Raw genomic sequence first — 27,660 nt, 5'->3', positions numbered from 1 at the left:
ATCCCTCTCTCTACTTGTAATGAAGAGGTGTGTGGCCTCTTGGGATTCCATATTCTTTCATTTCTTTTTCACTTCCTGAATTAAAGAAGAGAATCCAGAGAACTGACCCTGCAAGTAGTAATGTTTTTATTTAGAAGATGCAGAGGGGAGAATGGGTCTACTCTTACCATTTTTTTCTGTTTTATATTGATTAACGTATGGTAAATTGGCATTGATATAGTAGGGTCATGTGAGAATCAGTCTAAATATTGCAAATATAGTAACAGTAGATATTCTTACAAAATGACCCTATGAAACTACTTTAATGGAGGTTTAAGGGTTCATCTCAGAAGGCCTGTATGCTGTCGGCATGGATGGGGAGGTGGTGCTCTGCGACAAAAAGCACTTGAGACAAATTTCGGTAAAGACATCCACTTTATTAGTGAGCATGCACACTTTCTAAAGGGCAGGCAGAAGGGGTGTAACCAGTTCAGGGCAGCACCAATTCTATAGGATAGAGGCCATATTGGCACCACTGTGCTTCTCCAATCATCTTGAAGGTCACATAGGCTACAGTAGCTTTCCTGATGGGCTTGGACCAACCTGGGAGCAGTTTACCTGACCGGCAGGAGTGGAGGATAATGTGCCTGGGGCTCCCGCCACCTGCCAGCAGCCAGGCTGTGGGGTCCCTCCCAGGAGGCATGGCACTACCATGTCCTCTCTACCTCCTGCATGGTCAGGGCAGGCAGTCTCAGGGGATCACCCACAGAAATTAGGTTTTCACTAGATCTTAAGGGAACAGTAAGATGTGAGAAAAGTTAAAGAAGACGTCTCAAATGCAGCAAGGTGATGGACAATGCCTTTGAAGATGATGGTGCAGCAGAAGCCAGTCTGCCCCTTTTCAAATAGGAATGAAGCAGAGCTGGAACGAAGGTGGCACAGAAGCGAATCCATTGACAACTGCAGTGATGTCCAGGTCTTTTGACTCAACCAGAGATTGCAGTTTAAAGTTCTGCAAAATGGAGGTCAGGAACAAAAACAGCTCCATGCGGGCCAGGCCCTCTCCCACACATATCCGTTTTCCTGAAAATAACAAACAGAGAGGGTAATCACTTCCAGTGTGTAACTGTGAATGTAACAAATACAGTATTTTTAACTGTACAAAGAGAATGTACAGTAATGGATGGATGGATAGATGAATTAAAATTGATTGTCCAGAAAGATGAACAAAAGTTGGACACACTTGCTACACAACCGACATGTGATCTTAACAACTATTTCCGTTAACAAATATTTATTAAGCAGCATCTCCATGAGAACAACTTCATTGATTAGTACCACATTATAACTGTTCCATGAAGTTTTTTTTTAAAAGATTCTTTTCACTTATTTGAAAGTCAGAGTTACGCAGAGAGTCCGGTGCTGTGGCTTACTAAGCTAATCCTCCGCCTGCGCACCGGTACTCCGGGTTCTAGTCCAGGTTGGGGCACTGGATTCTGTCCTGATTGCTCCTCTTACAGTCCAATTCTCTGCTGTGGCCCAGGAAGGCAGTGGATGATGGCCCAAGTGCTTGGGCCTTGCAATCGCATGGGAGACCAGGAGGAAACACCGGGCTTCTGGCTTCAGATCCGTGCAGCGCGCCGGCTGTAGCGACCATCTGGGGTTGAACCAATGGAGGGAAGATCTTTTTCTCTTTCTCTCTCTCTCACTAACTCTGCCTGTCGAAAAAAGAAGGAGAGGATGCGTGTGTGTGAGAGAGAGAGAGACAGGTCTCCCATCTGATATTTCATTCCCCAATTGGCCGAAATGGCTGGAACTGTACGATCACAAGCCAGGAGCCAGGAGCTTCTTCTGGGTCTCCCACATGAATACAGGGGCCCAAGCACTTGAACCATCTTCTACTGCTTTACCAGGCCATAGCAGAGAGCTGGATCAGAAGTAAGACAGCAAGGTCCAGAACCAGCACACACATGGGATGCCTGCACCTCAAGCAAGGATGTTAACCCACTGTGCCATAGCGATAGCCACCCCCACCCCCATGTAGTTTTCTTTAGAGACAACTACATCATTTGCTTTCCTATTCTCGATCTGATGTTCCATTATCTTTCCTTTCCACTGTCTCTTCTTAGTTCTAGCTATGTACATTCTTCAACAATCTCCAAAGCATAATCAAGTTTCAAGTTTTGCATCATACTGCTCTTTCAAATTAAAAAAAAAAATGTTTCTATTACATTCAGGATCAAAGTCAGGTTCCCTTTGTACTTTGCACACTTTAAATGACTAAAGATAAAAATTTGTGCTATGTGGACTCATAACTTAATATTCTTAATTTCATTAAAGTATGTATCACCAGGAACCATAATTTGCCACATTTTGATTTGGCCTGACATGTGAGTCTTGAAAAAGTGTATCCTGCCAACATGGTATCTACAGTGACATATACAAAGTAGACCTCAACAGTCATAAGAATAAAGGAAAGTGAGTCCTTGGCCAAGAAAACACATATATTGAAGTTGCATACATCCAACATCCAAGACATGCGACAATTACTGGAAAACTAGAAGGGTGCTCTGGAATCATCTCAGAGTATCATGATGAATTTCCACTGGTTCCACAAAGCAATGGCTATTTAGCAGATGTTTTAACATCCTTCAGCTAGAGTGACAATTCTGATTCTTTTATTCATTCTCCTTAATACTGTGCTGCCATTCTCTTATGTCCATTATGTCTGTTTCTTTTGGGGCAGATGAAATTTCACTTTTACTATTAGATTGTTGGGTACTCCATTTCATGCCTCACAATTGGGTCTGAGAAAGCCAGAACCAGATATTTTCTCTCCACATACTTCCTATCTACCCTCTGCAGACTATGCATCCTTCTCTCACAGCATTAAAAATAACGCATTCCGTTTATCTTTACTCAGCTTGTTGCAATTTGCTGTGAGATCTTTGAGTCTGTTCTGTGCTTGCTTATACTATTATCTCCATGCATGACACTGCACAGTGAAGGACACCACATAGAAGAATTTCAATAAAGTTGTGGAGTTAAATATCTATCATGGTGTGTGAGGAAATTCTTAACCAGTTTTAGCTTCTAGGAAGAACTCTTAGGTGCCACCAGTATGCATCTAGAGGGAGAAATCAGTCAACCTATAACTTAGATTTCTCAGTGTGAAAGAAATGTGTTAACAACCCAGAGCCCCAGTAACCTTGTCAATAATGAGGATGTATTATGAGCAGGGAAAGTTCCTGGACATTGGGAGTGGTGTTCCATATTGTGTTCAAAGAGGAAATATATCAGCTCCAGTGGAGGAAGTATGTAGTTCCAGCTGATACCAAATAGCTATCAAGTTCTTGGGGAAGGCATTGTGGCACCAGGTTCTAGTCCCAGTCGGGGCGCCGGATTCTGTCCAAGTTGCCCTTCTTCCAGGCCAGCTCTCTGCTATGGCCTGGGAGTGCAGTGGAAGATGGTCCAAGTGCTTGGGCCCTGCACCTGCATGGGAGACCAGGAGAACCAGCTGGCTCCTGGCTTCAGATCAGCGCCATATGCCGGCCGCAGCACGCGGGCCACAGTGGCCATTGGAGGGTGAACAAACAGCAAAGGAAGACCTTTCTCTCTGTCTCTCTCTCTCTCTCTCTGTCTACTCTGGCTGTTCAAAAAAAAAAAAAAAGATAGAAGTTGGCGAACGCAAAAGGCTTCCATAGCTTTGGCAACTTATGACTAAAGCCTAGGAAGATTTCTGATGCCATAAACAAGAGTGTCATTTTGTTAAGTCAACAAGAGGCGTCACTGTGTACTTACTCCTCATGTAGGATCTCTGTCCTTGATGTGTTGTTCAATGTGAATTAATGCTATAACCAGTACTGAAACAGTATTTTACACTTTATGTTCGGTGTGGGTGCAAGCTGTTGAAATCTTTACTTAATATATACTAAATTGATCTTCTGTATATAAAGATAATTGAAAATGAATCTTGATGTGAATGGAATGGGAGAGGGAGTGGGAGATGGGAGGGTTGTGGGTGGGAGGGAAAATATGGGGGGGGAAGCCATTGTAATCCATAAACTGTACTTTGGAAATTTATATTTACGAAATAAGAGTTAAAAAAAACACAAAACAACAACAACAACAAAAAACAAAGCTGGAGGCATCACAATACCAGATTTCAAAGATTATTAAATATTACAGGGCAGTTATAATAAAAAACAGCCTGCTAAATGCAAAACAAAAACAAGCAAATAAACAAAAAACAAAAACAGGCACGTAGAGCAATGGAACAGAATAGAAACTCCAAAAATAAGTCCCTGAATCTGCAACCAACTTATCTTTGACAAAGGCACTAAAATCAATCCCTGGAGCAGACAGTCTCTCCAACAAATGGTCCTGAGAACATTGGATCTCCACATGCAGAAGTATGAAACAAGACCCCTATGTTATACCTTACACAAAAATCCACTCAAAATGTGCCAAGAACATAAATCTGTGACCTGATACCATAAAATTACTAGAGAACATAGGGGAAACTCCGCGGAACTCAGATTTCCATCAATTAATGACTGGATAAAGGAAATGAAATATATGTACACTGTGGAATACTACTCAACCTGTAATAACAAAGCTTGAAATCCTGTCACTTGCAGCAAAATACATGCAACTGGAAACCATTATGCTTAGTGAAATGAGCCAATTCCAGAGACACAAATATATGTTTTCCCTGATTTGTGTTAACAGTGTACAAAAAGTACAAAAAATATGTAATGTATATGAACAGAAATCACATTATGAGATTTGATTACTGTTTATGGTCCTTATCAACACTGTTGAGGAAAGTGGTTTTTCTACTTACTACTGGTTAAATTCATTGTTCACTTGAGGGTTAATCTTGTGAACATGAAATAAACTGAAAGTATATCATCATAAAAATTAAATGCAAAGACAAGGAAGGAGGAGGGAGGGTGAGAGTATGGGAGGGACAGAGTATAGGGTGAGTAGTATCATTCTGCTGTTAAAGCTGTACATATGGAATACATGAAATTTGTTCAACTTATATGAGCCAAAAAGTTTGAATCAAAAAAGTTATCTTCTCCTCTGAAGTTGCGTGGAAATGAATTTTATTACCTGCTGAGAAAGGCATGAAGTAGTCACTCTTCTTAAAGTTGCCACTCTCATTCAGAAAGTGTCCAGGGTCAAATACCTTTGGGTTAGGAAATTCTTTTTGATCATGTAACATGGATGTCAGTGATGTTATGATGTTTGTGCCCTGAATAAAACAGACACAAATAATCGAAGTATAAAGAAGTCACTGTGTTGGGTGAAAAAACAGTGAGAATCATTTAGGAAAATCTTTTTTTTTTTTTTTTTTGACTGGCAGAGTTGGACAGTGAGATTGAGATAGAGAGAGAAAGGTCTTCCTTCCATTGGTTCACCCCACAATTGGCCACTGCCGGCAGCGCGCTGCGCCAATCTGAAACCAGGAGCCCGGTGCTTCCTCCTGTTCTCCCATGCGGGTGTAGGGCCCAAGGACCTTGGCCATCCTCCACTGCCTTCCCGGGCCACAGCAGAGAGCTGGACTTGAAGAGGAGCAACCGGATCAGATCCAGTGCCCCAACCAGGACTAGAACTCGGAGTACCAGCGCTGCATGCAGAGGATTAGCCTAGTGAGCCGTGGCATCTTCCAGACTATTACTCTATTGAGTTTTTGATTAATAGAAGAGAAAGCTCAAGTCCCAGGAAGAGCAGTGACATCCCCAGCCACACAGACCAAGTAAAGAGCAGAGATTAGTTCATGGCAGTGGCAGTGATTTTGCTAAATGCCCTGTGACAGCATTTGAAGATGTGAGTGTGTGAGTGGGTGGGTGCCAAAACCTGTGACTGTGCTCCTCATCAAGCTTGGACTCTGGTTCCTACTGCCACATGCTGCTGTCCTTCAGTCCAGTTTTCACACATCTCACATGTGTGGTTTCAGACAGAAGTTGGTTGGTTTGTGAAAGGTCCAGAAACCTGTTCAGAGGACATATGTAAATAAACATCTGACCTGCTTAAAAATCACCAATTCTTTAATAAAAGAAAGTGCAGTAGCAAGTAGAAACTCATGACTACTGATCATTGTAGAGCAGTTTGTTTGTCTTCATTTAAGAATGAGGGAGATCTTTACTATAGTTTAATCCTAACTCAGGATGATGAAATTAGAAACATCAAAATTTTGGAGCAATTCAGTGCAGGATTATCATTTCAGGCAAGGATTATCAATCATAGCTAACATTGTTGGGGGGATATTTAGGAAGTTGAATTGTCATAACCAGTCCTAAGTTAACATGTCATAGATGAAGGTACAAGTGTCTTCAAAAAGTTCATGGAAAATGTACATTATCTTTTGCTTTCTTTTTCCACAAACTTTTTGAAGTATATATATATATGTATATATATACACACACATACATACATATATGTATATATTACAGTTTATAAAATAAAAAATGAAAATATAAATATATTTCAACAAACATTACTCAAATAATTGGACATTTATAAAGTAAAAAATGAAGCATAATCATTATACCATAAATATGAATCAATTTGAAAGGAGCCACTTGTCTAAACATAAGAGCTAAAGCAATAAAACTTCTAGAGAAAGGTAAGGGGAAATTTTTGACACCTTGTACAGGCAGACTTTGTTCAGAAGGACGCAAATCCCCAAATAGACCACACATTACTACAGATAGTTTTACTGGAGAGTAATGTCATCACTAAACAACATTCCCAAGTCCAGTCTCTCCCCCTGTTTTTCCATGGTCTGAGAGCCAAGACTGTTTAAATTGAAAAGAGGCAAAATAATACTTTTGATGCAAGAAAACTACAAGATACATAAATTTCAGTTTCTATAAAAATTGAAAAAAGTATCCTCATTCATTTACACATTGTCGAAGACAACTATTCTTTTTTTTTAAACTTTATTTAGCAAATATAAATTTCCAAAGTATAGCTTATGGATTTCAATGGCTTTTCCCCCTCCTTAACTTCCCTCCTGCCGGCAACCCTCCCAACTCCTGCTCCCTCTCCCATTCCATTCACATCAAGATTCATTTTCAATTATCTTTATATACAAAAGATCAATTTAGTATATATTAAGTAAAGATTTCAACAGCTTGCACCCACATAGAACATAAAGTGTAAAATACTGTGTGAGTACTAGTTAAGCATTAATTCACATTGAACAACATATTAAGGACAGAGATCCTACACGAGGAGTAAGTGCACAGTGACTCCTCTTGTTGACTTAACAAAATGACACTCTTGTTTATGGAGTCAGAAATCTCCCTAGGCTCTAGTCATGAGTTGCCAAAGCTGTGGAAGCCTTTTGAGTTTGCCCACTTCTATCTTATTTAGACAAGGTCATAGTCAAAGTGGAGGTTCACTCCTCCCTTCCGAGAAAGGTACTTCCTTCTTTGATGGCCTGTTCTTTCTACTGGGAACTTACTCACAGAGATCTTTCATTTAATTTTGTTTTTGCTGTTGTTGTTGTTGTTGTTTTGTTAGTTTGTTTGTTTTTCCTTAGTGCCTTGGTTTTCCATGCCTAAAATATTCTCATGGGCTCTTCAGCCAGAGCCAAATGCCTTAAGGGCTGATTCCAAGGCCAGAGTGCTGTTAGGACATCTGCCATTCTATGAATCTCCTGTGTATCCCGCTTCCCATGTTGGATCATTCTCTCCCTTTTTGATTCTATCAGTTAGTATTAGCAGACACTAGTCTTGTTTATGTGATCCCTTTGACCCTTAGACCTATCAGTATGATCAAGTGTGAACTGAAATTGATCACTTGGACTAGTGAGATGGGATTGGTACATGCCACCTTGAAGGGATTGTATTGGAATCCCCTGGCACAATTCTATCTCCACCATTTGGAGCAAGTCAGCTTGAGCATGTCCCAAATTGTACATCTCCTCCCTCTCTTTGTCCCACCCTTATATTTAACAGGGATCACTTTTCAGTTAAATTTAAACACCTAAGAATAATTTTGTGTTAATTACAGAGTTCAACCAATAGTATTAACTAGGGCAAAAAAAAAAATACTAAAAGGGATAAAGTATTAAGTTGTACATCAACAGTCAGGACAAGGGCCGATCAAGTCACTGTTTCTCATAGTGTCCATTTTATTTCACCAGGTTTCATTTTTGGTGCTCTGTTAGTTGTCACCGATAAGGGAGAACATATGATATTTGTCCCTCTTGGACTGGCTGATTTCACACAGCATGATGTGTTCCAGATTCCTCATTTTGTTGCAAATGACTGGGTTTCAATGTTTTTTTACTGCTATATAGTATTCTATAGAGTACATGCCCCATAATTTTTTTTATCCAGTCTACTGTTGATGGGCATTTGGGTTGATTCTAGGTCTTAGCTATTGTGAATTGAGCTGCAATAAACATTAAGGTTCAGACAGCTTTTTTGTGAAACCCTGCAAGATATAGGTACTGGCAAAGACTTCTTGGAAAAGACCCCAGAAGCACAGGCATCAAAGCCAAAATTAACATTTGGGATTGCATCAAATTGAGAAGTTTCTGTACTTCAAAAGAAACAGTCAGGAAAGTGAAGAGGCAACCGACAGAATGGGAAAAAATATTCGCAAACTATGCAACACTTAAAGGGTTAATACCCAGAAAGTACAAAGAGATCAAGAAACTATAACACATCAAATCAAACAACCCACTTAAGAGATGGGCCAAGGACCACAATAGACATTTTTCAAAAGAGGAAATCCAAATGGCCAACTGACACATGAAAAAATGTTCAAGTTCACTAGCAATCAGGGAAATGCAAATCAAAACCACAATGAGGTTTTACCTCACCCCGGTTAGAATGGCTCACATTCACAAATCTACCAATAACAGATGCTGGAGAGGATGTGTGGAAAAAGGGACACTTACCCACTGTTGGTGGGAATGCAAACTGGTCAAGCCACTATGGAAGTCATTCTGGAGATTCCTCAGATACCTGAATATAACCCTACCATACAACCCAGCCATCCCACTCCTTGGAATTTACCAAAGGAAATTAAACTAGCAAAGACTACTATTCTATAAAGGCAATCAAAGAACCCCCACAGCATGGAAAATAGAGCATGTTTGCTATCTGGGCAATCACAAAAGAAGTTTGCTAACTCCTATCCTAGACCATTACCTCCACTGAGATCAGTGGCCCTAGCCCATGGTGGAATAAATCACTGCACTGATTTGTGAGAGATTAGACTCATCCATGTGTGTTGCAGATTTCTACACCACAGTGCCCTGTGCAGAGGGAATGAGGGGCTTGGAGCACCCTTGGAGCATTAAACCTTCTAAAGACATCAGGCACAGGGTAAGCCTGAGGAATGGATATCTTTCAGCCAGTACAACAATCCACTCCACCAGGTCCCCTAACACATTCCTCCCTCTGCTTTCCATTTTGTTCATTAAAGAGAAAGAAACAAGTCACAATGATATTATCCTCAGCCTCCAATAGCAAGAAACAAAAGTCTTTTTTTCACTGTATCCTTTGCTGAAACAGAGTGGACTGAAATCCTAACCCTTATACTAAATCTGTCATCAGCATGACAAGCCATATCACCTCCTGCTAAAGTCAGAAATTCCATCTTTTCCACAGGATGACATTAATAATTGCATGCTTATCCATCCATTTTCCCCATGAAAATACAACTTTAGTTACATAAATTTTTATTTTAACAATTATATATGCTGAATTCAAGTAGAGTAGCTTGTAACATAGTAGCTACAAAGCCTAAAAATATACCAAAAAATAAAAAGGTGTCAGAAGCCATTGTAAAGGTGTTAAGATGAAAATCACTCTCAAGATTCCAGAAATATGTGAACCATAGAAAGATCAGCTAACACCTACCATCAATCTGCAACTGTGTTCATATATCCTTAGGGCCTATGAATCAGTGCAGGAAGTGTTAGTTACATCCTTCACACCACCTAGTAGTAGAGAGAAGAATTCTTTTTTTTTTTAACTTTTATTTAATGAATATAAATTTCCAAAGTACGGCTTATGGATTACAATGGCTTCCCCCCCATATCGTCTCTCCCACCCGCATCCCTCCCCTTTCCCAATTCCTCTCCCCTTCCATTCACATGAGGATTCATTTTCGATTCTCTTTATATACAGAAGATCAGTTTAGCATACATTAAGTAAAGATTTCAACAGTTTGCTCCCACACAAACATAAAGTGAAAAATAATAGATGATTTTTTAAATGATGATGAAATCAGATCACCTATTGTCATGTTTAATCCCAGTGAGAGTCAAGTTGGGAATTGATAATTTCTTCTTCTTCTTCTTTTTTTTTTTTATACAGAAGATCAGCTTAGTATACATTAAGTAAAGCTTTCAACAGTTTTCACCCCCATAGAAACACAAAGCGAAATGTACTGTTTGAGTACTCATTATAGCATTAAGTCTCAATGTACAGCACATTAAGGACAGAGATCCTACATGAGGAGTAAGTGCACCGTGACTCCTGTTGTTGACTTTACAAATTGACACTCTTGTTTATGGCATCAGTAATCTCCCTATGCACCAGTCACGAGTTTCCAAGGCTATGGAAGCCTTTTGAGTTCACCGACTCTTATCTTGTTTAGACAAGGTCATATTTAAAGTGGAGGTTCTCTCCTCCCTTCAGAGAAAGGTACCTCCTTCTTTGAAGAGCTGTTCTTTCCACTGGGATCTCACTCACACAGATCTTTCATTAGGGTTTTTTTTTTTTTTCCAGAGTGTCTTGGCTTTCCATGCCTGAAATACTTTCATGGGCTTTTCAGCCAGATCGGAATGCCTTTAGGGCTGATTCTGAGGCCAGAGTGCTGTTTAGGACATCTGCCATTCTATGAGTCTGCTGAGTATCTCGCTTCCCATGTTGGATCACTCTCCCCTTTATTTATTCTATCAGTTAGTATTAGTAGGTACTAGACTTGTTTATGTGCTTCCTTTGACTCTTAGTCCTTTCATTATGATCAATTGTGACCTGAAATTGATCACTTGGACTGGTGAGATGGCATTGGTACATGCTACCTTGATGGGATTAAATTGGAGTCCCCTGGTATGTTTCTAACTCTACCATTAGAGAGAAGAATTCTTTCTGGATGAAGGCAGATCTGATTCCACCAGAACTTTGTTATTACAAAGGTACAATTAAGTGGCCAGAACAAGAAGATTGGGGCAGGCTGAGGTGGGGGCGGGGGAAGGTATGTGCGGCAATATTATTATACTACAATAGTTTTATGATCTGTGATGACTCTAAAATTTACACTATATGGGTAAAATGGTCATGTTCCCTTTCAATTTTTTTATAACCATTGTCTATTCCCACTGAATCAGGGTCTTTTCACTTTTTACTAGTTAAACTTACTTGGTAAAGTATTAAGCCTTTTATTGTAATGTAAATTTAAAGTGTGTTATTTCAAAAGAAAGAAAGAAAGGAAGGAAGGAAGGAAGGAAGGAAGGAAGGAAGGAAGGAAGGAAGGAAGGGGAAAAGGAAGGAGAGAGGGAGGAAAAGCCATGAAGGAGGGATAGAGGGAGGAAGGGGTATCATTATGTTCTAAGAAATATATCTACAAATCACGTTGAATCTGTTAAAAATAATTAAAATTTTAAAAATTAATAAAACAGAACCATGTTAAGGATATTTCTCACATAAATTTTATGAGGCTACCATTATGTTGTTATAAAAAATATCTGAAAATTCTAAAGGAGGTAATGACAGAACAAGGTCTGTTATGAATATAAATACTGTAGTCCAAAACAATGTATAGTAATTCAAATCCAATTATAATACAGATATTTACTTATAATACAGGCATTAGATGAGGAAAATGAAGCCAATTATACATTTTGAATTTGGTATAATTATAGATTAGTTCTTGAGAAAAATTTATATAAATAAGAAAAGGGCAAGCTTTTCTAATCTTATAAATATTATCTACTAAAATCTAATTAAAACATCATTCTCAATACTAAGGTATTAAAACTCCACCCTTTCCTAAAAATCTGGGATGAATCAAGGTTTTCTGCTATCAACAATTCTGATAAATGCTATTCTGGAATCCTAGCCAGTGCAATAATACAATGATGAGAAGTTGAGGCGACTGACAGTGGCTCAGCAGTTTAAGTCACCACTTGTGACCCTGGCATCCCATATCATAATGTCAGTCAAATCCTGGCTGTCCTAAGCTTCCAAATCCAACTTCTTGCTAATGCACTTGAAGAGATAACAAAAGGTGGCCTAAGTACTTGGACACTTGCCAACCACATGGGAGACCAGGTTGGAGTTGCTGGTACCAGATCTAGCTGTTGTACCCATTTGGGGATGGGTACAATTTTTCCAATGGATGGAAAAATCTCTGTCACTCCCTCATTCTCTGTCACTCTGATTTCAAATAAATACTTTTTTAAGAAAAGTTAAAGACACAAGAATTGGAAAATAACACATAAAAACCATTAACCCAGATAGCAGGATAATATACAGATAAATTGCTAACAATGAATAGTGCTGGGTATAAGATCATCAGAATAAGAAAATCACATGATGTTGGCAGGGGACTGGAACCACACTGCGGGGGAGAAGTTTAAGAGCACTGAGGGTCAATGTAAAAGAAACAAGATTACCTTGGGGATAAAGTAGTTTCTGAATTTAATGTCTCGAGTCACTGCATGGGGCACGTTATTGGGGAGGAGGTCGATGAATCTCTGGATCTCATGTATCACAGCGTCTGTGTAGGGCATGTGGCTCCTGTCCTGCATGCAGGGGCTCCGGTGTCTGCCAATCACACGCTCAATCTCCTCCTGCACTTTAGCTGATAAGACACAAGTAAGAAATAACGGGGAAAATGAGAAAAGTGGCACAGTTGTCATAACAATTTAGGCTTTCATGAATCTTAATGAAGGTATGTGGAAAGAATTATAAGCTACAAGCCCAGAAATACACCTGGAAATATGAGTTACTATATGAAAATATACAGTGCACCCTCCTAAAAACTACTATTATGATATATTAATACACAGAGGGCCATATAAACGGCACACATGAAACTGACATAAATAGAAGTAATTAAGTGCTACCCCCAAAAAATTCAGAATATAATTAAATCAAGAAAACACTGCCTTTGCAAAAGGGAAAAAAAAATCAAATCTAATTTTGAAAATCAATGGGGCTTTAATTGAATTACATCCGGTGTTTGTGTGTCTGTGTATGTGTGTTAAAACATATTATTTTTAGCTTTTGGAGTGTGTATATGTATTTGCATATTTTGGAATGTGTGTTAATTTGGAAGGATACTCTTATCATCCTCCTACTTCACAAATGTAGCCATTTTGAGCATTCCTGCAATTCATCATCATGTTTCTTAAAAATGTCTATTTCTTTATTACTGATTCTAACATATAGTTAATTATTTCCTCGTAAGACATATGAGAATTTTCATCTACATCTCTATCCCATATACACACATGCCCATCATGACAGGCACACAGTAGTCACTCCACTTAGCAGGATATATGTAGACCACAAATTTTGGTTATATCAGTATTCATTTTTTTTTTCATCATTCTGAGCACATATAGTTTCCTGGTGAGAAAATTCTATGTGTTTGGATGTTATTACCTTCTTGGATTCAATTTAACACCATTTTTCAATTCACAATTTTCTATATCATGGTTAGATTTATTTCTCATGCTGAGATAGATGTTTCAAATTAATGATCTCTCCTATTCCAATTATTTTGGGTGCATCTTCTAACTGTATTATGCATCTAAACTTTCAGAAAGCTACTCAGACTGGAGTTACCTAAGGAAGTCTCACTGAATTTCAAGTTGGTTTTCAGTAAGAAAAGCTTCCTTGTCCTTTTCCCTGCAATAGAGCACCGAATTGTCAGAATGAGGAAAGGCAGCAGCAAGACTATACCTACTCCTCAATGGAGTCTTTTTGTTATGAAAAGAAAATGCCATGCGGTGCCTACCACACATCACTCCCATGAGATCCAGCACAGCCCCCGAACATCACTGCTCTTCCTCCAGCCATGCTGTCTGCACTTCTCTCTGATCTCTTCCCGCACTGTACCACGTTGGCCTGTTTTATTCTGATTACTACACTGCCCAGAGTACAGTTGTTGGCAGAGAAGTTTTTAAGCAGTGAGACTCCTCTAGCACAAACCAGGGGGAGGAGAGTAGCCTCAGCTCCCCAGCTTCTCTCCTGAATGCAGTTTGCTCCTCTCTGAGTTGTACCTGCGACTTCGGGGTGCTTCAGCAGGAGCAGGAGGGAGTATCTCAGCGTTGTGCTCGTTGTCTCAGTCCCAGCTCCAAACAAATCAGACACAGCGATTACCAAGCTTTCCAGAGTGAACTCCAAATGGGTTTCCTAAGAGTGATTTGGTGCAATTTAACAAATTATTTGCCAGCATTTTTATTACACTAAATCCAAAATAACTCACATTATTTTTTAAAAAAGAAGAAAGATAACAGGGAAAACTGAAAGTGCCATATTAAGACGACATGCTGTTGGATATGGTAGACTACAGAAAAGGTGACATCAAACTCATTGACTACCCGCTTACTTAGTTCTTGCATAAAAATCCCATTATGAGATGCTTCAGTGAGGTATGTCATGAATAATTCACAAAAGAAGGCAAACAGAAGCCTGTTTTCTCCTTTGTGATGAAAACACTTTTGAGAAGAAACAGACATCATCTTGGGAGAGGAAGATTTAATTAATAGTATAAGAGTCTATGTACAAAATATTCTAGTATTGCCATGCCTGCTCAACTTGAGACAATTTGCATTTGAGATAAATGGACTCAATCTGTGGTTTAAGCCATTATTAAACATTGAAAATGAATCTTGATGTGAATGGAAGGGGAGAGGGAGAGGGAAGGGGGTGGGTTGCGGGTGGGAGGGAAGTTATGGGGGAGGAAGCCATTGTAATCCATAAGATGTACTTTGGAAATTTATATTCATTAAATAAAAGTTAAAAAAAAAAGAAATTATCTCTTAATTGTACACAAGCACAGTCTCAAGAATAAATCTATTAATATGTTAGGAGCATCATGAAATGTAGTATAAGCCCAAAATAAGAGTCTGTAATTCTCTTCTCCTGTCAAAAATTGATATGGAATAAATGTTACTTGCAGATTCATTAAGAAATCAAAATCGTGCAAAGCAGATATGGCAGCAAAACCTAGAATGATAATGGGTTCCTCAAGAAAAGATGAGGTCAGCACCACTGTGTCCAGAAGGGAGGCAACCGGCAAGATGGACTGGGACAGGCACAGGAATGAATCAGGAGGTACGAGGTGAAGAGAGGCTGTGGTCATGAAGACAGACCTGAGACGTTCACTGTGCCCACAGATGAAGGAGAGAACAGGAGTAGTGCTGATGCCAGAGCTAAATGTCTAATTACATGGAGTTCTCACACACTGTGAGTGCTCCACTGCTAATGTGCCCAGGAAAGCAGTGGAAGATGGCATGAGTACTTGGGCTCCTGCACCCACGTGGGAGACCTAGATGAAGCTCTTGTCTCCTGGCTTCTGCCTGGCTCAGCTCGGGCCTTGCACCATGTTAGGAGTGAACCTACAGATGAAGGATTTCTCTCTCTTTGCTCCTTCCTCTCCTGTCTGTGCCTCTGTCTTTCAAATCAATCAATAAATATTTTTTTAAGAAAAAGAAATTGGTGATATGATCTATTTAAGGTGCTGACACAAAAACAGTGTCAAACAAGAATCCTATTTCTTGGGAAAGATATAACCTTCCATAGCAAAGCAGAAATTAAGACTTTCCAGATTAAAGCAATGTTATAGGGATCTCTTCACAGTAAATATTTCATGCAAGAAATATTACGGGGATTCAGCTTTCACATTGAAATAAATGGACACAGGACAACAAGTAAAAGTCTTATTAAGAGATAAATATTCCTAGTAAGAGTAACTATACAGGTAATGGTAAAACTAATATTATTAAATTTTTAATATAAGTGCTTTGTTTCTATGTGACTTTAAATAAAAATTATGATAGCAGAATCACAAATGTGTTACTAGATATAATATAAAAAGATACAGTGTATAATAACAATAACACTATGCCAAGTAGGAAAAGCCAGTCACTAAAATAGCCAAATTCCAGGAGACAGAGATAGAATGATAGGTTGGCAAGGATTGGGGTGTAAGTAATTACTATGTAATGGATATGAAGTTTCTGTTTTGTAGTATAAAATAATTCTGGCATGAATGGTGGTGACAGTTACAAAACAAAGTGAATGTGCTTAATGCCAGCTGACATTACATTAAAAATAATCAATACAACTTTTCTGTTATGCATATTTTGGTGCAATTTAAATATCTTTGTGGATTACATGTCCTGATCAAGTGGAATTTACCGAAGATATGCATGGATGGTTTAAAGAAAAGCAATAAATATAAAAACAAAATTTTTAGAATGAGAAAAAATTATCTCAACAGCTTTTTTAAAAAGTCCTTGAGGGGTTGGCTCTGTGGCACAGTGTGTTAAAGCCCTAGCCTACACTGCCGGCATCCCATATGGGTGCCAGTTCTAGACCCGCAGGCTCCACTTCCAATTCAGCTCTCTGTTATGGCCAGGGAAAGCAGTAGAAGATGGACCAAGTCTTTGGGCCCCTGCATCCATGTGGGAGACCCCAAGGAGGCTCCTGGTTCCTGGCTACGTATTGGCACAGCACTGGCCATTGCAGCCAATTGGGGAGTGAACCAGTGGATGGAAGACTTCTCTCTCTCCCTCTCTGCCTCTCCTTCTCTCTCTCTGTAACTATTTCAAATAAATAAATAAATCTTAAAAAAGGACTTGAAAATTTAAATGCTGTGCATGATAAAAAAATCTCTGAAAATTACAAATAGAAGGAAGCTTTCTTATATTGATATGACATATTAAAAATTACAAAACTGAATCTTAATAATTTCTTAAAGCTTAAAATCTTGTTCTATGAAATAATGGAGGAAAAAATCCACCAAGGAACTGTACTTTCACAACTGCCTTTCAACATAGCCCTAGAAGGTCTAGCCAGAAAAATTACACATGAAAAAGAAATAAATACATTAAAATAAAAAGGAAGTATGATTACTTCTATTTGAAGGTGACAGAGCACAGGAAAGTATACAGTCAAATCAAAGACAAGAAGAGGAAATTAGAAATCTATAAAACATTGTTGGGAATATACAGGATACTATAATAAAACCCACCATTTGGATTCTGGGAGTTCCTGAAGGCATGGAGAGAGAGAAAGGATTAGAAGGCCTTTTTAGTGAAATACTAGCAGATTTTTGGATTTGGAGAGAGATGTCCAAGTACAGGGAGCACACAGAGCTCCCAATAGACATGACCAGAAAAGATCCTTGCCACAACACATTGCAATCAAACTCACCGCAGTGAAACATAAAGAAAAGATTCTAAGATGTGGAAGAAAGAAATGCCAGATTACTCTCAGAGGATCTCCAATTAGACTCACAGCAGACTTCTCTCAGAAACCCTGCAGTCTATAAAAGGATGGCGAGATATAGCCCAAGTCCTAAGAGAAAAAAACTGTCATCCGAGAATATTATATCCTGCAAAGCTCTCATTTGTGAATTAAGGTGAAACAAAGACCTTTCATAGCAAACAGAAATTGAAAGAATTTGTCACCACTCATCCAGTCCTGCAAAAGGTGCTTAAAGATGTGTTACACACAGAAACACAGAAACACGGCCATCAATACAAAGAAGGTAAAGGAAGAAAATCTCTCAGTAAAAGATTACAGGAAGTGGAGCTGGCACCGTGGCGCACTAGGTTAATCCTCCAACTGCAGAGCCAGGATCCCATATGGGCACTGATTCTAGTCAAGGTTGATGCTCTACCCATCCAGTCTCTGCTACGGCTGGGAAAGCAGTAGAGGATGGTCCATGTCCTTAGGTCCTTGCACCCACATGGGAGACTGGGAGGTGGCAGTCCTGAAGTCCTGGCTTCAGATGGGTGTAGCTCTGGCCATTGCGGCCATTTGGTGAATGCACCAATGGATGCAAGACCTTTCTCTCTGTCTCTCCCTCTCACTGTCTATAAATCTACCTCTCAAATAAAAATGAATAAAGTCTTTTAAAAAAAGATCACAGGAAGTTCAAAGTATGAATATCTTCTTCAAAGTAGAAATATCTTTGGAAAATGGCAGGGCAAAGTCACTACTTATCAATAGTCACATTGAATGTAAATGGCCTCAACTGTCCAGTTAAAAGACCCAGAGTGGCTGAATGGATTAAAAAACAAAACACATCTATTTGCTGTTTACAAGAAACAAATCTTTCCAACAAAGATGCATGCAGACTGAAAGTGAAAGGTTGAAAAAAGATATTCTATGACACAGAAACCAAAAAAGAGCTGGCATAGCCATCTTAATATCAGACAAAATAAACTTTAACACAAAAAATGTTAAGAGAGATAAAGAGGGGCACTATATAATGATTAAAGGATCATTCAACAGGAAGATGTAACTATTATAAACGTATATACCTAACTACAGGGAACCGGGTTATTTAAAAGATATGTTAAGGAACTTAAAGGGAGACATGGACTGCAGTACAGTAGTACTGGGGGACTTAAATATTCCATTTTTAGATAGAGACAAATCAACCAGACAGAAGATCAACAAGGAAACAGCAAATTTAATCGACACTATAGCCCAAAGAGATCTAACTTACATCTACAGAACTTTTCATCCTACACTTGAAGAATACACATATTTCTCAGCAGTACATGGAGCCTACTCTATGAACACATAATAGGCCATAAAGCAATCTCAGCAAATTCAAAAGAATAGAAATCATACCATGCATCTTCTTGGACCACAATGGAATGAAGCTGCAAATTAGCAACTCAGGAATCTCTAGAGCATATGCAAACACATGGACACTGAACAACTTGCACATGAATGAACACTGGGTCACAGAAGAAATCAAAAGAGAAATCAAAAATAATCTGGAAGCAAATGAAGATAACAACACACCATATCAAAACTTATGGGATACAGCAAAAGCAGTGTTAAGAGGAAAGTTTATAGCAATAGGTGCCTACATCAAGAAATTGGAAAGCCACCAAATAAATGAGCTATCAATGCATCTCAGGGATCTATAAAAACTACAGCAAACCAGATCCAAAACTAGTAGGAGAAGAGAAATAGTTAAAATTAGAGAAGAAATCAACAGAATTGAATCCAAAAAAAAATTACGAAAGATCTTCAAAACAAAGAGCTGGTTTTTTGAAAAAACAAACAAAATTGACACACCATTGGCCAACCAACCAAAAAAAGAAGAGAGAAGAACAAAATCAATAAAATTAGAGATGAAAAAGGCTATGTAACAACAGACACCACAGAAATAAAAAGAGTCATCAGAAATTACTACAAAGAGCTGTATGCCAACAACTTCAGAAATCTAGCAGTATTAGATAGATCCCTGGACACATGCAACCTACCTAAATTGAACCATGAAGACATAGATAACCTAAACAGACCCACAACCAACTCAGAAATTGAATCAATAATTAAGGCCCTCCCAACAAAGAAAAGCCCAGGACCCGATGGATTCACTGCTGAATTCTACCAGACATTTAAAGAAGAACTAACTCCAATTCTTCTCAAGCTATTCTAAACAAACTAAAGAGAGGGAATCCTTCCAAATTCTTTCTATGAAGCCAGCATCACCTTAACCCCTAAGCCTGAAAAAGATGCAGCATTGAAAGAGAATTACAGACCAATTTCCCTGATGAACATAGAAGCAAATATCCTCAATAAAATTCTGGTCAATAGAATGCAACAACACATCAGAAAGATCATCCACCCAGACCAAGTGGGATTTATCCCTGGTATGCAGGGATGGTTCAATGTTCACAAATCAATCAATGTGATACACCACATTAACAAACTCATACCCATAACTGAGACAGAAATTGAATCAGTAATAAAGGCCCTCCCAACAAAGAAAAGCCCAGGACCCGATGGATTCACTGCTGAATTCTACCAGGCATTTAAAAAAGAACTAACGCCAATTATTCTCAAGCTATTGAAAACAATTGAAAAGAGGGAATCCTCCCAAATCCTTCCTACGAAGCCAGTATATTCTTAATTCCTAACGCGAAAAAGATGCATTATGAAAGCATGTTGTATTTTATCCAATGCTTTCTCTGCATCTATTTAAATAATCATACAGATTTTCTTCTGCAATTTGTTAATGTGGTGTATCACATTGACTGATTTGTGAATGCTGAACCATCCCTGCATACCAGGGATAAATCCTACTTGGTCTGGTTAGATGAAATTTCTAGCTTATTGTTGAATTCTATTGGTTAGAATTTTATTGAGGATTTTTGCATCTATGTTCATCAATGAAATTGGTTAATGTAGTGGAAATGACAGCCTATAAACCAACTTAGATTTATTTCCAACTGACCTTTGGACAGGGTGCCAAGGTAATGCAACAGGGAATAAATAGCCTTGTACACAAACAGTGCAGTGATGACGTGACCCACACCTGCAAGTTGCCTCCTAGACACCAACCTCTCTCTCCACCTCTGCACAACTTACTGTGTTACAGTGAACTAAGTCTTTGTCTTCCTTCCACCTACTCTTTCCCACTGCACACTGAACACCGCCACACACACCACTCACTCCACCTGAAATTCCCTCTCCTGTCCTACACTGCAGATTTCTAAAACCTCCTTCAATGTGCAAGATATGCAAAACCCTCCCAAGCTAAGCTATGTGCCCCTCTCCCTTACACTTGCTCAGTGATGATGTCACTTCATATTACAGCATGATAGTCAGTGATTTTATTTGTAATTGTTTTCAAGTCACCTGAGATGTGCATTATGTTCCTCCTTGGTAGATTCTTTTCATCTAAAGAGCAAGTCCCAGATATTCTAACCATTTAACAATTTAATTTTACATTATGTGTCTTCAAAACATTTATGGAAATGTACATTATTTTAAAAAATCACAAGCTTCCATTTTTAGACCAAAATAAACTTACCTTTTAATTCTTTATTTTCACAAACTTTATATGAATACTCTAATATTTTTATGCTATTTGCAGTTAATTTATGTGGTTTGTAAAGTGCTTGTCAAACTAGTCTGACCATGTTAACATCCTTTGTAGATACAAAATTATTCAATGAACCTCAAAATGTACAAGAAATAAAATAATGAACTGCTGTGAACAATTTACCTGCTCCATTTTGATCAAGAAACAATCAATAAAGTCCTGAGGACTGTTAACATCCAGGGATTTTTGGTGTTCTTTCACTTTCTCCATAATAAAATTTTTTGTATAATCAATATTCTTTAAAAATGTCTTATGAATTCCTGGGAAGTAATCCATAAGAGCAGGAAAATTATTGCAGACCTAAAACAGAAAACAATAATTTGTTGAATTATACATACATATATACCCTATTTAGGAGTTATAGTTATAAATATGAACAAAATATGGTGTCCATCGGCCGGTGCCGCGGCTCACTAGGCTAATCCTCCGCGTAGCGGCGCCGGCACACCGGGTTCTAGTCCCGGTCGGGGCGCCGGATTCTGTCCCGGTTGCCCCTCTTCCAGGCCAGCCCTCTGCTGTGGCCAGGGAGCGCAGTGGAGGATGGCCCAGGTGCTTGGGCCCTGCACCCCATGGGAGACCAGGAAAAGCACCTGGCTCCTGGCTCCTGCCATCGGATCAGCGCAGTGCGCCGGCCGCAGCGCGCCGGCCGCGGCGGCCATTGGAGGGTGAACCAACGGCAAAGGAAGACCTTTCTTTCTGTCTCTCTCTCTCACTGTCCACTCTGCCTATCAAAAAAAGAAAATAAATATATAAATAAATAAAAATATGGTGTCCATCATCATGGGAAAACTTCTACTGTAAATGTGTGGTAGTTCTGTATGCTTATAGACATATTGAAGGAGAGTAGTCTGACAAGAAAATTAAAGATGAAAGTCATTTCCCAGACTCCTATATAATTTTTATAGTGTAAAATCTTCTTTATATGAATTTTATTTTTTTACATAAATGCTTTGCTACAAAATTGAAATATAATAGGAAATCAGAGCATTGTCATCCAGCAGGTAAACCCACTGCAGTGAATGCCAGCATCCCACATTGTGTGCTCCGTTAATTCTTGGTTCACTTCCTTTTTTTTTTTTTTTTTTTTTGACAGGCAGAGTGGATAGTGAGAGAGAGAGACAGAGAGAAAGGTCTTCCTTTTGCCGTCGGTTCACCCTCCAAGGGCCGCCGCGGCTGCCTGCTGATTGGAAGGCAGGAGCCAGGTGCTTCTCCTGGTCTCCCATGGGGTGCAGGGCCCAAGCACCTGGGCCATCCTCCACTGCACCCCCTGGCCACAGCAGAGAGCTGGCCTGGAACAGAGGCAACCGGGACAGAATCCAGCGCCCCGACCGGGATTATAACCCGGTGTGCCGGTGCCACTAGGTGGAGGACTAGCCTATTGAGCCGTGGCGCCAGCCAACTCCGTTAATTCTTAACTACTCCACTTCCTGCCACTGGGCCTGAGCGGCAATCTGTGATGGCTCAAGCACTTATATTCCTGGTTCCTCGCAGCTGCCTTGCCTAACCCTGGTTTTTTGGGCATTCAGAAGGTGAACCAGCAGATGGAAGATCTTCTCTCTCTCTCTCTCTCTCTCTCTCTCTCTTTCTCTTACTCACTTTTTCTTTGATCCTGACTTTCAAATAAATAAATATTTTAAGAATAAAAGGGCGTGGATATACATTCATTGACAAAGACATTCTTTGTCCAGTCATCAAAGCGCCTTTATAGAAATAGGGCTTGGAGTTTAGTGGAAAAATCACTGGACAAGAAGATAATGAACACAAACACTAGCCCAGTATTTGGACACTCATTTTCTTGTGACAGTGAGAGAGAGAGACAGAGAGAAAGTTCTTCCTTTTGCAGTTGGTTCATCCTCCAATGGCCGCTGCCGCCAGCACACTGCGACCGGCACACTGTGCCGATCAAAGGCAGGAGCCAGGTGCTTTTCCTGGTCTCCCATGGGGTGCAGGGTCCAAGCACTTGGGCCATCCTCCACTGCACTCCCGGGCCATAGCAGAGAGCTGGACAGGAAGAGGGGCAACGGGACAGAATCCGGGCCCCGACCCAGACTAGAACCCCATGTGCCAGTGCCGTAAGGTGGAGGATTAGCCTATTGAGCCACAGCGCTGGCCAAAAGTTTCCATCATCTTTCACAGTGTTCTGTGACATCAGCTCTACTGGGATTGTGCACTATGAACTTTCTCTTCACATCTTGGTTCATGTAGATCTTTCCACCTGTCAGATAAAGGAACATAAATGGTTTCTCAGGAACAAAAGATCTCATTCTCACCTGCAACCATGGAGAGCTCAGAAGCCTAGCATTTTTATTTAATTTTTCCATCAGTTTAAGAAACTTCTCATCTTTATAATCAAAGCGATTATGGAAAATAATGGAGCAGATCACATTGCAGGGAGCACAGCCCAGGATAAAGGTGGGATCACAGGGTGAGGCTGAAGGATTGAAAACAATTTTAAAACACCATTAAAATATACAAATAAAGCACATTATTTTTGTCCTACAAATTGCCTACAAATTCCGGTGACAGAAAAAAAAATGGCACACATAAAATCAAACATCGCTTTACTGTAAGCCTAAGTTGACCATTACATCCCAGCTGGCTAAATAATGATATTTCTCTAATACTCAATTCACATTTAATGTTTTTATGTTCACATTTTTATCACAAGAGATCTGCTATTTGAGAAGGAAAATGAAAACTGTTTAAAATTAATAATTCAAGTTTTCAAACTAGAATCAGTTACCTATGCAATGTCTGTAGACAATAGGCACTGAAATAGTACACAGAAAATAGTGTGGGTCAGGAAACTTCTTAAAGATAAAATAATGAATAGTCACAAATAATGAAAAATGATGTGTTGAACCAGTAGGGAAGAAATTAAGAGATAGCTTATGGGTAAATTCATGTATTTTAAAGAAAAAATGTCAAAGCATACATATACTATGAGAAAAAAAACTAAAAAATGAACAGTAGAAGCAAGCTATTGGTCTAATGCTTATGATACAATTGAAGACGAAATGCATTCCAGATAGAGTGCTGGGTTCAATACTAGGCCCCACTCCTAACTCTACTTCCTGACAATTCAGACTCTTGGAAAGATTAAGTGATGGTTCAAATAGCTGAGTTCATGCCACTCAAGTGGGAGATCTAATTGAGTACCCCACTTCTGGCTCCATTAAAGGCCTGGCTATGTGGGAATCTGGGGAGTGAACTAGTAGATGAGAGATATCTCTCTCTCTCTCTCTCTCTCTGAGCTCTTTCTGTGTGTTTATCTATATGTTTGACTTTAACTTTAAAGGAAAACTTTGAAAAATAAATAAGGAAAAATAAGTTTCAGTTGGATTTGTTTACTCAAAGGAGTAAAGTGACAATTTTAATTTTTTTTTTATTTCAAGCATACGTCTCAGAAAAAGGAAGCCAAAAATAAAAAAAATTGGAGTCTTTTTAAAATGAGTTTCAACATTAAAGAAAAACAACAAATCAATTCTTAAGAAAGGAATAACCAATATCTCTAATTGCTTTCCATATTTAACATACTTGAACAAAGCTGCCTTTTAGTAGATTCTAACATTTTGTTCCATACAATGCTAACAAATAAAAAAAGATTTTTTAATAAAATTTAAAATTTACCCATAAGTTAAGCCATTATTTTACAGGTAAAGAAATGAAAACACAAGAGAGGTGTTCATTTTAGCTGGGAGATCTGTACAATGCAAATGTTATAATCAAGTTATCAACAAGCATTATATGAAAATTTCTCCCAAATAAATAGCTATATACACTCTGTACGCCCCAATAAGTGTGTCTGGAATTGAGGTATTCACAATACATGGTGGAGTATAGGACATTAGGAGACCTGATTTAGTTGTTTCTATATCACACTTTTTAAAACTTTTTAACGTGTACAGAAATCTAAGTTTTTAGATGAAATTTTATTTTACCTCAGTGAGGTAGAGGATCATTTGGAAAACCTTGAGACCTGGGTATTTGTGTGTGTACGTATGTGTTATTTATAAAACACCTAATTTTAATTTTTTACTTTGCTTAGAAGTGAGCATTATAAGACAAGGCAATTTTTATCTGAGCTCATAATCAGGCACATTGTGAACAACACATCATGGAGTAGTAGACTTTGTGGTGGTAGAAAAATTATAATCGCAATTTCTGACTCAAATCCTAAAGAACAGAAGGAGAAAAGCAAAGTAGAAAAGAAACACTCTCTACTTTGGAAAATGAAATTAAGAGCTATTTTAACTGTGGAAATCTTGTTAAATAAATCATTTTATGGTAGAGTGTACGTGTATTATGTTACAGGATATATTTACTCAAAATTTAAATCAATAAAGGAAGTAGACACAACAAGGGGCAGCAATTTAGAAAAATATGGATGGCAGAGCATAGTAAGTGACAAGAACTTTGTTAGGTATTGCCTGGGGAGACAATCTACACGTAGCACCACTGGTGTCCAGCACTAAGCACGGGCCTGGGGAACCTCAGACATGTCACTGAAGCTGAGCATGCAGATGTGAACGCCCACGAGGGGCGGTTCTTGTCCCTTAAGAGGCTGATGGGTCATTGCCACCATATGCATTTGCCAAGTTTCCACCATGAAATGTTCTGCGATAGGTAGCAGCATTCAGTCTATGGGGAAAATATTGCTCTTCAATACTTTCAGAAATTGCATTCAAAAACTATAGTCATGATTTCTGATTGCAAATTATAGAAACTGGCTGGCACTGCAGCTCACTAGGCTAATCCTCTGCCTGTGGCACCAGCACCCTGGGTTCTAGTCCCAGTTGGGGCATTGTATTCTGTACCGGTTGCTGCTCTTCCAGTCCAGCTCTCTGCTGTGGCTCAGGAAGGCACTAGATGATGGTCCAAGTGTTTGGGCCATAAACCCTCATGGGAGACCAAAGGAAGCACCTGGCTCCTGGCTTCAGAGTTGTGCAGCATGCCAGCTGTGGCAGCAATTTGGGGGGTGAACCAACAGAAAGGGAAGAACTTTCTGTCTCTCTCTCTCTGTCTAACTCTGCTGTCAAAAAATTTTTAAAAAAATTATAGAAACCGCTTGGGACAGAAGAGTATTAAGTTTATTTTTCTAACCACAATAGACTCAGAACCATGCTGAACACACAACACAGATCCGCACAAACTCCCCACTTCTCTGCTCCAAACCTCCCCTCCCACCATGGGAGCAGCAACCAGGCCTCAGGATGAAGGCTATACCCACCTTGCAAGGTTTCCCAGGGCAGCATATTAAGGGTGCAGTGTGAGGTCAGTGATGTGGGGTAAGGGTCACCCACCATTGGTTTTTCTCAGCTCCTCCACCAGGCAGCGGGCCTCCTCTTGAACTCGGTCCTCAATGCTCCTCTTCCCCATCCCGAAATTCCGCAGGGTCATGAGCGAGAAGCGTCACATCTCCTTCCATGTTTTTGCATTGCTGAAAACGATTCCTGCCAGAATGAGAAATAGAAACTAGGAGGGAGGGAGATCCCAGCAAGTAGGAAGAAGCTGACATGAGGCAGCCACACAGATGGCCAAGCTGTTCTGTGGAGCTTTTTAAGTCTCTGTTTTCCATCCTTTCCACCCTATTACCACTGTTACACACACACTCACACACACACACACGCACACACACACTTACCAAGTCCCTTATTAACTTTATCAAGTATAGGCACACTGCCTCTTCCAGCAAACTCCTCTCCAAGATCAACCAGGGTCTCCTTCACTGCCTCATATCCATGTAGCACCACAGTGGGCTTCATGCCCAGATACACAGTGAACATGGGGCCATAGAGTTTTGAGAAATGGAAGGGAAACAAATATCACCAAAGAAAGTACATTTCAGCCACAGAGTGTGTCTGATTCAGATGGAAATTAGCATTGTCTATGTAATCTCTTTATTCTGACTTGGATTCAAATATTTTTATTTATAACTAAATATGATAGTGACTATTATGCCTCCACTCCTGAATGACCTATATTGCACCATACACTGGCAGAGGTAGTTGGTATGCAGTTTAAATTTAATTCTCAAATAATACACTGAACAAGTTTATTTGCACTACTTTATAAATAAAGAAGCTGGCATCACAATAGGAGGCTCAAGTGGCTTTGCTGCAACGCTGGCCAGATCTCTTGCTTTGCTGTCCAATGTTTCTGTCACTCTGTCTTTTGAGTAAATCAAATAAATCTTGAAGAAGTAGAATAAGAATGAGGAGGAGAATAGAACACGACAGAGGAGGAGAAGAAGAGGAAATGGAAGAAAAGGAGGAGGAGGAGGAGGAGGAGGAGGGAGGGGTGACAAGGGAAATGGTGGTGTGAAAAGTAGGAGGAGCATCAGGAGGAGGAGGAGAAAGAAGAGAAGGAGAAGGAAAAGAAGAAGAAGAAGAGGAAGAAGAAGAAGCAACAGCAGCACCAGAGGAAGGACCAGGACATGGCATGCAGCATCGCAGGGAGGAGCAGTTTCTTCCATCCTGTGCATTCTGGGCCACACAGCAGGGTTTCTCAGAATCTAAAAGAATTATGATGCCACCAGTTGGCCACTGAAAGTTT

General features: G+C 39.5%; 1 protein-coding gene across 1 annotated transcript; it reads right to left on the bottom strand.

The window, feature by feature from the left end:
* Nucleotides 1–419: 419 nt before the first annotated feature.
* On the bottom strand, nucleotides 420–26,541 carry LOC138845497 (cytochrome P450 2C15-like). The gene is made up of 7 exons (XM_070058332.1): nucleotides 26,409–26,541; nucleotides 23,376–23,536; nucleotides 21,229–21,405; nucleotides 14,246–14,378; nucleotides 12,632–12,819; nucleotides 5,098–5,239; nucleotides 420–1,062 (listed from the first exon to the last, which is right to left on the bottom strand). Exons 1-7 carry the CDS (start codon nucleotides 26,503–26,505, stop codon nucleotides 881–883), a joined length of 1,080 nt encoding a protein of 359 aa, XP_069914433.1. The 5' UTR covers nucleotides 26,506–26,541; the 3' UTR covers nucleotides 420–880.
* Nucleotides 26,542–27,660: the final 1,119 nt, after the last annotated feature.

The sequence above is a fragment of the Oryctolagus cuniculus genome, chromosome 15, assembly GCF_964237555.1.
Source record: "Oryctolagus cuniculus chromosome 15, mOryCun1.1, whole genome shotgun sequence".
Lineage (NCBI taxonomy): Eukaryota > Metazoa > Chordata > Mammalia > Lagomorpha > Leporidae > Oryctolagus > Oryctolagus cuniculus.
This window is presented reverse-complemented; position numbering and strand designations above follow the sequence as displayed.

Bases quoted from the DNA above. Each gene is read 5' to 3' on its own strand.
- LOC138845497 (XM_070058332.1), bottom strand. From the start codon at position 26,505: ATGACCCTGCGGAATTTCGGGATGGGGAAGAGGAGCATTGAGGACCGA. The intron at 21,406-23,375 runs GTGAGAATGAGA...TTTCTGTTTTAG, and splicing joins TGAGCTCTCCATGGTTGCAG to GTCTGCAATAATTTTCCTGC. The intron at 14,379-21,228 runs GTAAATTGTTCA...AATCACTCTTAG, and splicing joins TCTTGATCAAAATGGAGCAG to GAAACCCATTTGGAGTTCAC.